This window comes from Dendropsophus ebraccatus, chromosome 9, assembly GCF_027789765.1.
Source record: "Dendropsophus ebraccatus isolate aDenEbr1 chromosome 9, aDenEbr1.pat, whole genome shotgun sequence".
In the NCBI taxonomy this organism is placed as follows: Eukaryota; Metazoa; Chordata; class Amphibia; order Anura; family Hylidae; genus Dendropsophus; species Dendropsophus ebraccatus.
In genome coordinates, this window is record NC_091462.1 from 111152805 (window position 1) to 111170629 (window position 17825).

A 17825-nucleotide genomic window follows, 5' to 3' on the forward strand; every position below is an offset into this window, starting at 1 on the left:
CTTGTTGTAGGAGCTGACACTCTAATTGCATATACAGTTACCTTATAATCTACATAGAGGTAATTATGGCATCTACGCTCTTACATATATACTATGGTGCTATATATAATAAATGAAACATACGGATAAAGTTAAACAAAATTCATCACATCGGCGAGGGAGCGGTGAAGTCACGGCAGCGAGTGCCATACAATTTAATATGCAGTTGAGTCTATTATACCAGTGTGTTTGGTGAGTTTCTCTTTGCTCACTCGTATGTGTGTCTCATGGTTTCCGATAGACATTCAATATTTATAGTTAAATGATCTTTCTTAAGAGGACTAGACACTGTATATAGAGAAGGCAGCTAAGAGGTAAATATTCACTAAGTACAGATAAGCAGCCAGACCCTGGGCCCTTCCCCTTCAGCTTATATTCAGAAGGTAAAATTGTGGTAGGCGGGCCGGTGGCCAGGGTTGTTTAGGGTCACTTGGGCACTTGTCATGGTAACCTGGAGTGGTGGTAGCCCCACCCTGGACTGTTGGCACCGCTACAGCACAGAAAGAGAGAATACAGAGGTGTGTAGGAGTGGGTGCTTAAAGAGTAAACCAAAGTCCAGTGCGTTTGGCAAAAATAGAAAACTTTACTGGAGAGTAACTCAGTACACGTGATGAATCATTACAAATCTTTACAGAGAACTTAGATGCTGACAGTTGAGGTATAACCAGTGCTTGTGGTAGTAGGTGCTTTGTAGTAGAGAGAGAAGAAGAGTAGCCCAATGTAGTAAGTGTGCTCTGCCGGAACAGGTGAAGTAACAGAAGAAGTGAAAGAGAAAGAGGATGACTGTTCTAATCTTCAACCACCTTATGCCCCCTAGGTGGTTAATAAGAGCCCCAGACGTCGGGTATCTGGGTGTAGCAGACTCCCAGGATTACCCAGTCATCCTGCACTGCACAGTGGGATACGTAGACATATTGTAGCTTTGTCCCACTGGGGTCAGTTCCTATTGATTCAGGTAACCGCACTGCACGTTTTAGAGAGATTCCTGCTGTGGGCAAGGTTTCCCCTGTTTGGCTTCTCTCCCCTTTGTAGAGCTTAGTACTGCATAGTTGTCTTAGGGTTCAGCAGGAGAACTTGGTAGCTGAGCACATCCTCACACACATCCTCACCCACATCCTCACCCATTCAAGTACAGTAAAATTGAAAAATATGACTGTAGTTGGTACTTATGTATGTACCATTAAAGTCCATGGAATGTGGGTGTGTAACAAGTATATATGGGGTCAGAAAAAATTTGCCTCAAAACACACATGAAAAAAACATACATGCATGAAAACAATCTTAGTGCTAAGCTGGGCAGAAGCAATCTGAGAAGAAAACTGTTAACACTTATGCAAAAAGATAGTGTCTGGGGGCTGCTGGGGAATTTATTATATCCCTCCAAGTCACTCAGCCGATCAGTGACTATCCTGATTTGCTGTAACTGTGCTGGCCTACTCAGGCCCAGGAACCTACCTAGTATTATTGGAATCAAATCCAAGGATATACATCCCTCAGTGCAACATTAAGGGCCAGTTCACACTGTATGACGGAGAGTGGTGATCCACAGCAAAAGCTGGAAAGCCATTGTAAACCAGAAAACCCTTTTAAACTAAACCAATGGGGCCCATAAGAGAATAATATCACTGTCCTGCAGACTGGTGGAATCCAGGGCTATAATGACTCCTTCTCACCAAGTCTTAGTATACGGAGAGGTCCGTTGCTTCTCTCTATGGGGTGCTCCAGGATGGGATGCTCCACCCTACAAATAAATTCTGACCCTTGGTCCTTCTCAGCGTCTGGAGTAAAAAGTAAGGTGGCAGTACAGCTATATGTCTTGTTTTTCATTTTGTGCTCTTTAACCTTTGTAGCTATGTCACCGGAGTCCTGGACGGCAGACACAACGCCATTTTCCTTTTTATACCAAGAAACAGTCAGTGTATCTGGGAAGTAGCCAGTGATAGAGCACATCATCCGGGTCCGTAGATTATCCTCCAACCTAAGGACAAATATCTCATCTACATCTGGGGTCCAAGGAAGATCTGTGAGGAAAAATGTCAGCAACGTTATTTCTAAAACCAAAAATCAACTCCCATCGTACATTGTATGCATCATACAGTTTATAGCAGTGCAAACCTGTCCTGTCCTTGAAGCTAATTTACGACTATAATATTATTTAGAGATTGCAGGCCAGTAAGATGCAGGATACGGTATGTATAACTGTCAGTGCCTGATGCGATCCAGATGTTCTCCAGAGCAAACTAAGCCAACACTGAACAGGCCGGGAATGCTGGGAGATTTCAGTTTCATCAGTAAGAAGAATTATGTCTAGGATAGTTTGGTGCCTTATGAGTTCCCACCTTTTGCAGACAATATCCTGGTCTCAGGTCCATCCATAGACTCGTGCTCCCAGGTTACATACAGCTTATACTCAGGATCTCCAAAGGTCCGTCCCAAGATAGAACATTCACTGATAACATCAAACAAAGAATCTTCCCGTTCTGTGAATGTTTCAGTGTGCCGTGTCACCTGCTTCACCCCTTCTCGTAAGTCCTTCTCCCCCCGATGCCACAATATGAGATAATCATCAAAAATACAACCTAATAGATGGAGATGTCTATGGAAAGAGGAGATACACTGTTCCATACAAGCAGGTCATCACCTTTGGTTTGTCCATAGGGGGCACCTTCTTTTTTATTTAGAGAGTGAATGAAACGTTTTTTTTTTTAGACTTAAACTTTTAACAATTACAGGAAATAGCTGAGCGTTACAGCTGAGGATGGGATCTGTTTATATTGTAGTGTAGTAGCAGCAGGGTTGGGCGAATATATTTTTGCATTCATAATACATCTGGAAGGAGTAGCCTGATCAGAGGTTTGATGACCTGAACTGCAGAGATATGGTCAGGCTAGAACATGCGGAAATGCTCACTAGACCAAGTGAGAGGTCAGCAGAGGGGACTGGTGTGGATAGCCTTCTGTGTCATTGTCAATAATCTGAACAAAATTTACTAGGCAGTGGCCAGTGAAAGGATTTACAGGAAGAGGAAAAACAGTGGCAGAGGAGAACTGACCACGCACTAGGCCTAGAAAGAGGACCATAGAGTAAATGAGAAAGCAGAGGACGGGCCTAGAAGGAAGAACACTGATTAGTGTAGTAGGTGGAGGACAGAATTAGAAGGAGGAACACAGTAAAGTAGAAAATAAAGGGCTGGTCTAGAAGGAGGAGCACAGAGTAATAGAGAAGGAAGTGGACAGGTCTAGAAGGAGGAGCACAGAGTAATAGAGAAGGAAGTGGACAGGTCTAGAAGGAGGAGCACAGAGTAATAGAGAAGGAAGTGGACAGGTCTAGAAGGAGGAGCACAGAGTAATAGAGAAGGAAGTGGACAGGTCTAGAAGGAGGAGCACAGAGTAGTAGAGAAGGAAGTGGACAGGTCTAGAAGGAGGAGCACAGAGTAATAGAGAAGGAAGTGGACAGGTCTAGAAGGAGGAGCACAGAGTAATAGAGAAGGAAGTGGACAGGTCTAGACGGAGGAGCGCGAGGTAATAGAGAAGGAAGTGGACAGGTCTAGACAGAGGAGCGCGAGGTAATAAAGAAGGAAGTTGACAGGTCTAGATGGAGGAGCACAGAGTAATAGAGAAGGAAGTGGACAGGTCTAGAAGGAGGAGCACAGAGTAATAGAGAAGGAAGTGGACAGGTCTAGACGGAGGAGCACAGAGTAATAGAGAAGGAAGTGGACAGGTCTAGAAGGAGGAGCACAGAGTAATAGAGAAGGAAGTGAACAGGTCTAGACGGAGGAGAGCAAGGTAAAAGAGAAGGAAGTGGACAGATCTAGACGGAGGAGCGCGAGGTAATAGAGAAGGAAGTGGACAGATCTAGAAGGAGGAGCACAGAGTAATAGAGAAGGAAGTGGACAGGTCTAGACGGAGGAGCACAGAGTAATAGAGAAGGAAGTAGACAGGTCTAGAAGGAGGAGCACAGAGTAATAGAGAAGGAAGTGGACATGTCTAGACGGAGGAGCGCGAGGTAAAAGAGAAGGAAGTGGACAGGTCTAGACGGAGGAGCGCGAGGTAATAGAGAAAGAAGTGGACAGGTCTAGACGGAGGAGCACAGAGTAATAGAGAAGGAAGTGGACAGGTCTAGACGGAGGAGCGCGAGGTAATAGAGAAGGAAGTGGACAGGTCTAGAAGGAGGAGCACAGAGTAATAGAGAAGGAAGTGGACAGGTCTAGATGGAGGAGCACAGAGTAATAGAGAAGGAAGTGGAAAGATCTGGGAGGAGGAACACAGAATAATGTAGGAGGCAGAGTACAGGTCCAGAAAGAGAAGCACCAAGTAATAGAGAAGGAAGTGGACAGGTCTAGAAGCAGGAGCACAGAGTAATAGAGAAGGAAGTGCACAGGTCTAGAAGGAGGAGCACAGAGTAGTAGAGAAGGAAGTGGACAGGTCTAGAAGGAGGAGCACAGAGTAGTAGAGAAGGAGGAGCATCAAGTAATAGAGAAAGTGGAGGACAGGTCTAGAAGAAAGAGCACAGAGTAATACAGGTCTTGAAGGAAGAATACAGGTCTGGGAGGAGGAACACCGAATAATGTAGGAGGCAGATTACAGATCCAGAAGGAGGAGCACTAAGTAATGACGAGGACAGAGGATGAGTCTAGAAGTAGGAGGACAGACTAATATACAAGGAAGGGGACATGTCTAAAAGGCAGAGCACAGGATTAGAAGGAGGAGCACAGAGTAATGGTGGAGGTTTTGACATATAGTTAATGATTAGTGACTTTGTTTAATGTGCATGGAATCCATATATTTTATAGATCCTCACCCAGCATTTTGACTCCTCCTGTGCTTTTCTTGATGGCCTTTTCCAGGGAAGGATGTTCCACTTGACAGATGTATTCTGCCCCCTGGTGGCTGCTCAGTGTCGGGGTCATTATTAGTCTTGCTGTACAGCTGTAGGTGTTATCTGGATTCTTATTTGAGGTGATTTGAGGAATTAAAACATCATCAGATTCTTCATATAACTCCAGATTCTGCTTATATTTCTTGAACCACTTCATAGTGAGGCCATCTGGGTAATATCCTGATATTTCACACTGTAGAACGACCAGGGTGTTGTGATATAAACACGGTGGGGTCTGTATGTCACCCACTACTGGTCTCCAATGGAAATCTGCCATAAAGATATAGAGACATTTGTCAACAATCCACCAAACAGCACCATGAATCTCAGCTTCCTGATCCTTTTTGTATGGTAGGAGGATGTGTATATACAGTAGCCTATAGCTCTATACGGTTTTCTTCTTACCTTGATCTTTGATAGAGAATGTTTGCCGCCCCTTAGTATTAGTATATTCATGTTCCCAGCTGACATGTACTGTTGATTCTGGATCTGTGAGGGAATCCTGTGAGATCCTGACCTCACTACACACTGAGAAGGATCTGTGATCAGGACTTTCCTTGTAGAGCTCTTGGGATGATAAAACTTCTTCCGACTTTTCTCCTCCACACTCCTTCCATTCAGTATGGAGATATCCAGGATAGAAGGTCTCCAGTGTTATGGAACACATCATCTCACCCGTGTCGCTCAGGTGTAGCGCCATTGGTCTGACTGGAAAACACACCAATAGCCCAATGTATTTAATAGTCACTTATTTTACCTAATACCCAATGGTGACAAAACATAACTGTACAGCCCATTAACTCTTCCAAGGCTGGAGAACTTTCAAAGCTCCCTAAGATTTTCATTTTTCCAGAAAATATTTTGGACAATTCCCCCAATAATTTATTGGCTATTCTTACATTATATCTAGCAGAGCTATAGGTTTGCATAGGTGACAAGATGTCCCTCTTGTCAGGTCACTGTTACCATCTAGATCTACATCAGGAAAAACAGAGCTGAGATGGAGAGGAGAAAAGAGAAATCTCGTCCTTTTTCGTTCTCACCTTTAGGGGCTAAACATCTTGATTCCTCCAACTCATTCAGTCGTACAAAGCGATCCACTGCACAGAATATAGGAAAGGTTAATAATAGTCGACGACTGATAGGTCACATGATATAAAGCAAGTTCCCAATGGCATTAAATAATACTACTTGGTTGTCTTACAGATAGCTTTCTGGTAGTTTTTTTGGCTTCCTGTTACCTTTTCGCAGGTCTTCCTCCAGCTCCTCCGCTACTTTCTTCTCATTGATCTTGTCTAGCACCGCCAGGGTCACCTCAGCCCCATAGACATCCTTGTAGTATTCCCTGATCAGATCAGCAATGTCACCCCTGTCCTTGTCCTCCAGTTTGCCCCTCGGGATCCTCCTATAATTCTCTTTGACCTCGATTTCATGTAGCTGCTTCCGGAACTTCTTGAACCCCATCTTCTCCAGATTCTCCAGAGCGTAGACTAGAGCGTCTCTCACCGTCAGCCCCATCTTTTTCTACGAGGGACCGTCACATATCATCCACCTTCATGCACGTTCCTTCATAACCTCTTCTGTAGGGCTGTGAAATGATACAAACACATTTAGAAGACAGTGATCTTATAGGCTGAAAATCAGATTACATACAAACACATTTAGACTTCTACAGTAAGTCTTCCTTCTTTAGGCCTGGCCCTCGGTATATGATGGTTACTGACTACACAGGACACATGTACAGAATTTATACTAATTTTATCCCTGGATTTATGTAGGAAAACCTTAATGCCCAACAATAGAGCCGAGTTCAGTCTCTTGCTTTCCACCTTATGTTTAGATAAATGTGTTTTTCTATCGCCATCTGTAATTTATGTGTATATAAATAATCTTTCTTACCTTACGATTGTTCAGGACAGGACGGGATCCTTACATTGGAGGCTGCATACAGAGAAGGACGACCAGGGGTTAAATATCCACTAAGCTGAGCCAGGCCGAGTCCCCCACCCTCTGCTCTTACTGAGGAGGCCGGACCCTGACAGAACATCTATCACAGTTTTGTTAGTTTTAGCTCTAAGCATTTCCTGTCTATAGAAGCCGCCACAATGTGAAAGACTCCATCGCTGTTCATTTCCTAGAGGAGCTGACACTCTAATATAATATACAGGTCACTGGCATCTACCCTCTTCCATACTTAAGTGCTATCTTTAACACATAACACCTACAGACAGAATATTCACCTTGCTCCGTCCTGTGACTTCCACCCCCCCCCCCCCCCCCCCCCTTTCCTTGAAACTTGGCCTCTTGGAAAGTTAAACAACATTCACCACACCCATCGGGGAGAAGACAGCGAGTGCCATATGTTGTATTGTGCAGCTAAGTCTGTTATACTGCTATGTCTGGTGGGTTTCTCTTTGCTCACTCGTACACCACATTGTGGTGGTCGGGGTGTTTACCTATCTGTTATGTAGCAGGAGGCTTATAAGTAGAAGTAAGAGGGCACTCACCATGCAACAGGACTTTTTATTCTTTCATAAAATCAGCGGGGACACCAGCAACCCATGTAATGTGCAGGTGTATGCTGTAACAGCTGTAACACATTACATGGGTTGCCAGCATTCTCACTGATTTTATGAAATGGTGCATGGTGAGTGCCCTCTTTCTTCTACTCTCCAGAACGTCTTTTCTCTATAATTAGAGTGAGCACCACAACGTGGGTAAAGATTGCCAAACTCTATAATATTAACACCGATAACATCATCCACACATGCTGACAAGTAGTGCTGGTCGCCAGTGGTGTAGTGTCCATTAAGGCAGACTACGCAGCTGCTATAGGGCCCGGGCCCCCTCTGGCAAAGAGTGGCCTTCCTCCATGGTGCTACAATTCTCAAAGTCCCCTCTTGGCACAGTTGTACCCACGTGGAAGAGCAGCAAAGAGCAACCTGCACCCAGGCACACCACCGCCCACCCAGAACAGTGATCCAGATCCCCTGTTCAACAGAACCGATAAGTCCCATTTAATTCTCAAGGGGTCATTCAGGTTTCCCTTATGACATCCAGTTTTGAGTGCAAGAACAATCCTTTGTGTAAGAGTGATAGAGGAGAGGACTGCTGACTGAGCAGTGTGGGCATGTAACTGCTGCTGACATGTGTATGGCGGCACAACATCGGGGAACAACACCATACAGCTGCTGACACTAGGCGGCTGCCATCTGATGTGTACTGGATCAGTGATGCATACATTGTACTGTGTGCATTGCCACTAACTACTGTACATTTATCGGGGTGGCTGCTGAATTTTAAAACAAATTAGGGACTGATTGGGAATTCTTTGCCAGAGTGCGGCACAAACACTGAGCCACAACTCCTCATTGACTCTTCATTACAGTATGAAACCCAAGATATATCCACTCTGGGGATACAGACTGCTAGGAATAGTGGGAGGGAGCCGGACTGGGCTGACACTCTCCCAACCAGTGAGCAGCATGGGGTGGACTCATCTGGAGATAAAAGAAAGCACCAAACACACATCAGTGTAGTGAAATATCTTTATTTATGCATATAGCTATATAACTCTGTACACAGTGCAATAAAACTGACATGTCTTCATGGGTTTTTATGATTACAAAGATATCTACAGTACATACGTTTTTGTGAAGTTTAACTACTTTTAATTTTAAAAGAAAAACTTCTTCAAAGAAAAAAATGCTTTAAGCCCCCCATCCTATCCAAAAATACACATATGCAGCACTTTAAAGCGACTCTGTACCCACAATCTGACCCCCCCAAGCCACTTGTACCTTCAGATAGCTGCTTTTAATCCAAGATCTGTCCTGGGGTCCGTTCGGCAGGTGATGCAGTTATTGTCCAAAAAACAACTTTTAAACTTTCAACCCCGTGCCCTACGGGAGAATCTGTGCCCTAACTTTGCACCACCCCTCCGTCCCTCCTCCCCTCCCTCTTCATCATTAGGAATGCCACTGGAACATTTACTCCATGCTCCAGGCTCTGCGGCCGAAAGATCATCCGGCCGGTACTTAAGTACCGGCCAAAATGATCCGGCCAGAGACCGGCCGTTCCGTGACCCGGCCGGGGTCACGGAACAGCCGGTCTAATACGTAGTGTGAACATAGCCTTAAAGGGTTTTTTTAGCTGCCGAACAGGCCCCAGGACAGATCTTGGATTAAAAGCAGCTATCTGAAGGTACAAGTGGTTTCGGGGGGGTCAGATTGTGGGTACAAAGTCGCTTTAATCAACTAAAAAAACGGTATCCTCGATTAACCCATTATAACACATCTAAAGGGGAATAAAACAATAGTAGTCTGATTTTGTCCTTAGAATGCCTTATTCATAGTGTAAATTTATCAAACAAACAAATAAAGTGAGTCGAAATGCTGATAAAGCGATGATATATACATATGGGGGCCTGGCTGCTTACCACTCCCTATCAGGCCTGGCAGGGACCTCATGCTAGAGCAGATGAAGGTTAGGTGCCATAGACCATAGAGATGGTTTGGCAAAAGCTTCCTCTGCACTGACCAATGAACCATGAAGACCTGAGCTCACCAGAAACCTTACTGAGGGGGCACAGAGTCACTGATCCCTAGAGTGTCTGTTACTGATCCCCCATGGTGCCAGCTACCCATCCCCATGTTGCTCACCACTTATCTCCCAGACTGTCTGCCACTGATCCCGTAGAATTTCAAAAACTGATTCACCAGAACGTCTTTCAAATGTCCCCAAAGTCCATACAACAAAGGGCTTAGAATATGGGGTTATAACTGTGTGCAAGGCTTATAGATACAGTGAGTAGAGTCCTTGGGCTCCAAATCTTTTTGCTTGCCTCCTGGTAGGATATTAGATGGTTTAATACTTTGTTACACCTCTTCATCCTCCAGTGATTTTTCAGCAGTCGGGTTTTCTTCTTCAGTTCATCTGGCTGTGTGACAATGACAAACATAAAGTCATTCGTGACAAGAGTGAAGTCATGGTAAAGGCTTTACCAATAAATAAAACTAAAAAACATTCAATTTTAATGTACTTTTGTTTTCAGATTTACAGTATGGGGTTAATAGTCTGCCTTGTGAGCTGATAGGACAGGTAGATATTTACTATATGAAGGTGTCCCAACTCCTCCCCTTTTGTGTACTGTAATCTTTATAAGAAGACTGACTAAGTACATTGTAGAGAGGGAGGCTTATGCTGCTGCCAGGACTAAGGGAACACATTAGATTATCATCTATCAACTTCACTTGTGCCCACAGAAGCCTGACTACTATATTAGTGAGCAGAAGGGCCTAACTACTATGTGAAGGCTCAGAGGAGGCCTAACTATTATTTGGACGAATACAGAAGATGGGTTATATAGCGGTGAGGAGGGTTCTGGAGCGAGGGAGCTAAAATGTTTGCCTGCAGATAAGTTGTGGATGCGAGCAGTCTTTGTGAAGGCTGGGTCAGATGGAGAAGAAGAGTGATCAACTCAGAGAAGATGTCATCTGTAAGTAAATAATTGCACTGTAATGTCATTAATATTACCAGGCTTCATCATGCCATTAATATTACCAGGCTTCATCATATGATCAGTATTATCGGGCTTCATCATGTGATCAGTATTACAAGGCTTTATAATGTGATCAGTATTACCAGGCTTCATCATGCGATCAGCATTACCAGGCTTCATCATGTGATCACCATTACCAGGCTTCATTGTGTCATTAGCATTACCAGGCTTCATCATGTGATCACCATTACCAGGCTTCATCATATGATCCGTATTACCAGGCTTCATCGTGTCATTAGCATTACCGGGCTTCATCAGATAATTCAGGATGAGAAAAACTGACCGCACGGTAATACTGATGACATGATGAAGCCTGGTAATACTGATCAGATGATGAAGCTCTGTAATGCTGATCACATGATGAAGCCTGGTAATGCTGATCCCCTGATGAAGCCTGGTAATACTGATCACATGATGGGGCCTGGTAATGCTGATCACATGATGAAGCCTGGTAATGCTGATCACATGATGAAGCCTGGTAATGCTGATCCCCTGATGAAGCCTGGTAATACTGATCACATGATGGGGCCTGGTAATGCTGATCCCCTGATGAAGCCTGGTAATGCTGATCACATGATGAAGCCCGGTAATGCTGATCACACGATAAGGTTTGGTATTACTGATCACATAGCAAAGGCCAGAAAGTCAAAGAAACAGGGCCAGTGTGCACACAGCAGGAGCACTGTTGGTGTTACAGAGGGGTGCACACCCACAAAGTCCTCACATTTATATTGCCATTAATTGTGTTACATAATCTGCAGCAACATCTGGATACCCCTGCCTTTATTATCACTGCTCTTGTATTCTAATTATTTTGGAGCATTGTTGATGTATTGTTGTGTCTGACATAATCCAGTGTATTGATGCTATGATAATAATTTGTTGGGGTATGAGCCTGTGCCTCTCTCTTTCCCTCAGTAAAATTAACCAATGTATTTCTATGAATGTCTGGTATAGGTGCTGATGCATCTGTTTGGTATGGTGTGGAGAGATGCAGCACACTGGATGCTCAGTGATTTCCATACATAAGCCCTTCTCTGAAGAATAGGACCACCTAGAAGGTAACCTGACCACCTATAGGGTGCTGTATCTCACCAGAAGGGGATGGGAGAGCAAGACTGGACTGTAAGGTGTAAATACTCACGTGTCACTTGTAGCTTCTCTGTGCTTATCAATATGGGATTCTCCAGGGAGGGATGGTCCACCTGACATATATATTCTGAACGTGGCCACCATGTGGGGGTGATGGTCAGACTGGTTGTACAGTTGTAGGTGTTATTGGCCGATCTTGTGGTTGTTGTTACAGCAGTGCCCGTCTCCTCATGGCTCTTCTTGTTTTCACGTCTCATCCATCTCACAGTGACTGCATCCGGGAAATACCCCGAGATATTACACCGCAGGGTGGCCGGGGAGTCGTGTCTTAGATACTTGGGAATCTGAATCTTTTCTACCTTTGGTTTCCATCTGTAATCTACAGGACAGGAGTGGACATTACACACAATATCATCAGTTTATAATGCACAGGTGTTTATTACATATATATATATATATATATATATATATATATATATATATATATATATGTGTGTGTGTCACGACCAGTCACACCAAACACACAGAGACAGTGAGCCCTGAGCTTAGCCCCTCCCACTGTCCCTACCTAATTGCCGCAATCTGCCCTAAAATGGCAGCGGACAACTTGGCGGCGATCCTTGGCCTGGATACGTGAAACAATAGACAAGACAAAACGAACAAACACAATAAGAATGGTCAGCAATCCGGGTCACAACAGTCTGGCAGCAAAGGTACAAAAACACAATCCAAAAAGCAAGGTCAATAAACAGGCAATATGGTCAGGGGCAGGCAGCAAGCAAGCGAGGTCAAAAGAAACTAAGCAGGAGTCAGGAGAAAACAGAACACACAAGCAGGCAGAGACTAAGTCAATAACCGGCAAGGCACAGGAAGAAGCTGCAATCTTAAATAGGAGACCAGGAACCAAGTCCAGAAGATGATAGGAGGGACCAGCTGTCAATCACTGAGGCAAAGGCAGGTTAACCGTTACATGACCAGAGGAAACTTAGCAGCACAGACACGGGTGGGGCCGGGAAAACAATTAGCAGACCAGAAGGAATAAGACACAGTTCAGACAGGGCAAAAACAAGGCAAACAAAACACAGAATAAATGGAAGATTATGGCCAAAATCGCAGTCTTTGGCGCAGAGGTCTAATCTTCGCAGCAGAGGGTGGCACTGATGCCTTTTCAGGCGCGATCATGACAATATATATCTATCTATCAGGATAATGTAGTAAATGTATGTAGGCCAAAACAGGAAGTTCACCGAGCCAACAAAACATCCCCTACATGTGTTATAACACTAATAGAGGATACATAGGAGACCAGAGCAGCCGGTGTATTATATTTAACCTGCCACCCCCGGACTATAATATGTTATACAGAGAGAGTTACCTGGATCCTTCCTTATATGAAACCCTATACACCTCTCTTCTCACCTGGATCCCTCATAGTCAGCTCCCTGGATTCTGGTTTCTCCATAGATCCATGATCCCAGGTCACTCGTACTCTGAATCCTGGATCCTTGTGACGTTCCTCAGGGATTGTGACCTTACTGGAGACGTTGTAGGTTCTGTCAGGATTCTGGGATAGTGAGTTAGTGGGTGATAGGACGTCTTCTTCTGTTCTTACCACTCCACACGTCCATACAATCTTGATGCTTTTAGGATAAAATTCCTTAAGATTAAGCAAATACTTAATCTCTCCAGGGGCGGATAGACATCTCATTACTGGATGTGATAGCTTGGGATCAGCTATGAATACACAAGTAAAAAAAAAGTAGAATAGAAGATAAATCAATTCCATATATATATGTGGTGTCCCACCACGGGTCTTACTTATATGGCACCTGTCGCAAAAGCCTTGTACTCAAAAGGAAAGTGGTGATGAAGGTGCATTTTCTAGTTTCAACATTACTAGTTTCCTTCTACCTATCTCTGTGCTTCTTTCTTTGCACACTCTCTTCTCCACCACTCACAGGGGCTCTTACACACCCTGGTAGGAAGTAGTCAAGTACATCACAATATCTTATATATCAGGATAATGTAGAAATGTATGTAGGCCAGATGATAAATTAACCAGGAGGTTCACTGAGCAAACAAAACATCCCCTACATGTGTTGTAAAAGTAATAGAGGATACACAGGAGACCAGAGCAGCTGGTGTATGGTATCATGAGACGTATCTAATCCCTCCACCCCTGGACTATAATATGTTATACAAAGGGAGTTACATGAATCCTTATATAAAACCGCATACATCTCTGCATCTCTGCAGCACTCCAGATACATACATCTTTTATATGTTAGCAAACAGAAAGGTACAGCAGTCGGCACTTACCTTTTAAACAGACACCGGGCCCCTTTGTAATGTGCTACTTCATATGGGGATTGTACGGTCTTGATATGGGGTGCTACTACACAGCGGAAAAAACATTTCATGTAATCGTAGACATCAAAGGAGGAGAAGCTATGGGCACTCACCATTTAGTAGACCATCTTTATTAGTGCTTTAACATACAAAAGTCATCGTGGCAGGTAAAAACTGGAGAGATGCCAACCCCTCTGCTATGACAGCTGTTTCACGCGACTTTCTCCGCGCTTCATCAGATCAGCACGATTAAAGATGGTCTACTAAATGGTGAGTGCCCACAGCTTCTCCTCCTTTGATGTCTACGATCTTTTATATGTTACTGAGGCCGTAATGAAAAACAAAACAAAAACGAATACTTACTTAGCCTGCTCCCCCGGTACTGTCTCTGTCTCATCATCTGGCTCCCCCCGACTCTTCTTTCTACAGGAATAACAGCAGCAATACCGGTGGCAGAATAGAACACCTTGGAAAACCGGTGCTCCCTGTTAGACTCGGTCAAGAGGGTTACCGATTGTATTTGGACAAAAAATAATCAAACTTTATTAAAAATTTTGGACAATGTGTTTTGGGGGGAGGAGTCTAAACTCTTCAAGTGACAAGTCGTTTTATTACTTTCTATCCAGATACAGTTCTTCTTGGCTGTGTCTAACATCTAGGAAAGCACCGCACCATACCGGCTTTTCCAAGGTGCTCATTTTGGCCACCAGTATTGTTGCTGTTCTTCTCATCACGAGAGGACTGGCATCATTTGCATACCCAATATCATATGGTTACATACAGTCAGTCTCGTGTTGTGCTTTCCTTCCTTTGCCTGCATTGCTGCAGAATAATGGCACAGGCTTTGCGCCTTGCTCCTTTTTGTCCCTTTTCTTGCTACTTGTTGGCAATGACAACCCACTTGGCATATGACTGACTGAGGCAGGACACCAATGTGGACAGCCATTGGCTGAGGGCATCTCATTGAACAGGAAGCTAAAAGACATTACAGGGGGAACCAGATAGGTAGGTATGTGATTTTTTGCTTTTATAGTGGCCCCAGCAACATATACATAAAAAGTATTCAGAATACCCCTTTAATACTTCAGTAGAAATCCTACGAAAAAATTACAGGCAGGCAGGGGGGTGCAGAAACAAATTAAAGAAAGTATACTTACCTATCCCCGTAGCGTTGCATTATCAATCTCTGACAACCTCCTGCAGCTCCTGCTGCTGCAACATCATGGCCCTGCTGATGGATTGCCTGCTAAGCCAATCAGTGACTGGGGCGGGACAGCACTGCAATCACTTAATAGCTGAGTGGGCAAACCATCAGCAGGGCCATGATGCTGCCGCACAAGGAGTCGGGGCTGTGATGTACCAGGATGCCGGTCGAAAATGACATTGCTGTCCAAGAGCGGTAGGAGCAGCATTACAAGGGTACAGGGATAGGTAAGTATACTTTCTTTATTATGTTTCCGCATCCCCCGTCTGCAAATTTTTTTTTGTTTTTCGGGGGACTTCTCCTTTAAAGGGGTTTTCAGGATATACTGTCATTTTTTTTCTTAACAAAAGTTGGTTTCTGGCCTTTCAGGGGACAAGGTACTGTAGAGAGGTAACACGACAAACAAAGCAACCAGCAAGAGCAGTAAATCACTAAAATGGGTCCGGTGATTAATACCCCAAAACAGGTCGGCGGCTTCATGAAGGTGCAAAGAAATATCAGTATAATGTACAGTAAATTGTGGCTGTGACCGGCAGGCAAGGGGCTGGGGCCTCACTGCCCCTATATCACACTATACCTTTTTTATGGTGTCGCCTCCTCACAATGATAACAATGACTGTAGTTACCAACACAACTGTAGTTATACACACGAGGAGGATGAGCATAGCTCTGTTCTCTTCTGTAGGAGTAAAAGAAATGATTGATAAAGAATTTGGTCTTTGTACCATGTGAAGCTAAAAGTGAATGTACTATTAGGTACATTCGCTGTATGTGTAGCATATCAATAGAACGGCGGCGGCAAGGGGAAGCCAGTGCCGTGGTTCAGTCAATTACCTGGCACCGGCTGGGGATGAAGAACTGGAGTTGGGAGGAATCCCAAGGCCCTCTATGACGCGGCTCCATTAGACTCAATGGAGCCACGTCATAGAGGGGCGGGGTTTCCTCCCCTTGGGGGTTATCCCATAAAATAAAAAAATAAAGAAAGAAACCCTTGAAGTAATACACACCAATGGTCTAATACTCTCTATGCAAAAACAGCTGCCCTACATTGTCATTTCACCCTTTTAATCCTGTTTCTTCGCCTTCCTGTAGCTCTGGTCTCTTAACTTTCTTTGGGCATGTACCAGGGTGATCATGTGACCGGGTAGCTGATGTCGAGTATAAGTCTAGTATAAGTGTGCTTATCCCTCCCCATCCTGGTAAGTGTCTTTTTGTGTTCTGTAGTGGGTTGGAGGGCATCCTTGTGCTGGAGAGCCATAGTGACCACAGGACCTGCCGACCTGGTCTGATGTCTCCATCAAGAGAGCAGTGGGACACAGTCAGTTCAAGACATACAATACAGAAGTAGCTGAGATAGTGGCTATATTCCCTCTAAGTTTTGGCCTACCTCTTTCCAATAATTTACTAGTATATACAACTTATATTACTAATGAAAGAGGATGCTTTGCCACTAGAGATGAGCAAACCTTGAGTATGTTAAGTTTCATCCCAACCCAAACTCTTGCCATTTGATTACCAGTGGCTGACGAAGTTTGATGCAGCCCTAGGGGTCCTAGATAACATGATACAGGCTATGGCCTATGGCTGTATCCATATTTTCCAGGCAGCCTTAGGGCTGCATCTATTTTTTTTTGGCCACCTGTAATGAAATTCTGAGAGTTCGGGTTCGAACATACTCGAAGTTCACTCATCTCTATTTGCCTTTGTGTTTGCAGCAAATTATGTGAAAAAAGAATGATGTGAAGTCAACTGTAGAGCTCCTCAGGGGCGGGACATCACAGAACAAATCAGATTTCACAACTCTTGTGTGGCTGAGAGGGATCATGTGATAAACCATGTGACTCTATCGACCCAGGAAGTACTCTCTTATAAGTATAAAATATAGTATTCTCTTCATAGGCTTTTGTGATACAGTTGGAGCAGCTTACACCTATAGGAGGATGTGGGAGAAATGACCCAAGTTTCTAATTTAATTCATTAGCCCATAAAGATAATGGAGGAGTGGCCACACAGTTATTGCCAAAATGAATTGAAAGCGAGTCATGTGGGCCCCGTGTTCCTCTGATAGATGGGGTCCTGGAGGTGATACCTTGTGGACAGATAATAATAGTAACTTACCCCGATATACCAGCTGGAAGTCTACCTGTAGAGGTTCATCAAGGGAAAAGTGATGGACTGTACATGAGAAGTTCCGCTCTCTGTCCTCCTCGGTGGGTGTTATGGTCAAGGTGCTGGTCCCATTGTAGGTTCTGTCTGGGTTCCTCTGGGGTTCATCCATGGTAACATTTCTCAGCAGCTCTGTGCCTTTGAACCATCTAACATCAATGTCTATAGGGTAGAACCCAGTGATGGAGCAGCTCAGGACACTCTCCTTATTCATGACAACTGTGTTACCTGTGACCGTCACCTGTGGAGGAGCTGAAGGAAAGGAAACATCAACATATTATTATATATGAATTTACAGAAAGAAAAAAGCCCAAATGTTGCCCATTTTGATAGGACAGATGGTACAGAGAGCTCACTGTATGTCGCTATCTACCGCAAATGTATCATGGGGCTCCAATGCAGAATATATATTGGGACCCGCTTCACTCCCTGGCTCTCCACTCTTCATAGAGCAGGGGTACTCAACAACTTTTACTAAAGGTCCACTTACCCGGGGTCCTATTGTCAGGCGAAGGTCCGAGCTGAACATCAGTAGTA

The 17825-nt window shown here is 44.2% G+C and overlaps 2 protein-coding genes across 6 annotated transcripts in view; both read right to left on the bottom strand.

Moving 5' to 3' along the window:
- Positions 1 to 602: 602 nt before the first annotated feature.
- On the bottom strand, positions 603 to 7176 carry LOC138801503 (uncharacterized). 4 transcript variants are annotated; one of them, XM_069984409.1, is made up of 7 exons: positions 7158 to 7176; positions 6817 to 6858; positions 6159 to 6505; positions 5961 to 6017; positions 5323 to 5625; positions 4840 to 5187; positions 603 to 2060 (listed from the first exon to the last, which is right to left on the bottom strand). In XM_069984409.1, the coding sequence occupies exons 3-7, from the start codon at positions 6433 to 6435 to the stop codon at positions 1693 to 1695; spliced, it is 1353 nt and encodes a 450-aa protein (XP_069840510.1). In that variant the 5' UTR covers positions 6436 to 6505; positions 6817 to 6858; positions 7158 to 7176; the 3' UTR covers positions 603 to 1692. The 4 variants fall into 4 exon arrangements, with proteins under 4 accessions (XP_069840510.1, XP_069840512.1, XP_069840509.1 ...); XM_069984411.1 differs by lacking the exon at positions 7158 to 7176 and having other exon boundaries at positions 6159 to 6497; positions 6817 to 7151; XM_069984408.1 differs by lacking the exon at positions 7158 to 7176 and having other exon boundaries at positions 6817 to 7151.
- A 1963-nt stretch (positions 7177 to 9139) lies between these two features.
- The window catches only part of LOC138801502 (programmed cell death 1 ligand 1-like), a 144809-nt gene continuing 136123 nt past the window's right edge, over positions 9140 to 17825 (bottom strand). For both annotated transcript variants that reach the window (XM_069984407.1, XM_069984406.1), the window contains exons 3-7: positions 17241 to 17540; positions 15700 to 15801; positions 12989 to 13303; positions 11622 to 11948; positions 9140 to 9856 (exon numbers count right to left, since the gene is read on the bottom strand). In XM_069984407.1, the coding sequence (XP_069840508.1) occupies positions 9849 to 9856; positions 11622 to 11948; positions 12989 to 13303; positions 15700 to 15801; positions 17241 to 17540 (1052 nt within the window). In that variant the 3' untranslated portion in view covers positions 9140 to 9848. The remainder of the gene's footprint in view (positions 9857 to 11621; positions 11949 to 12988; positions 13304 to 15699; positions 15802 to 17240; positions 17541 to 17825) is intronic.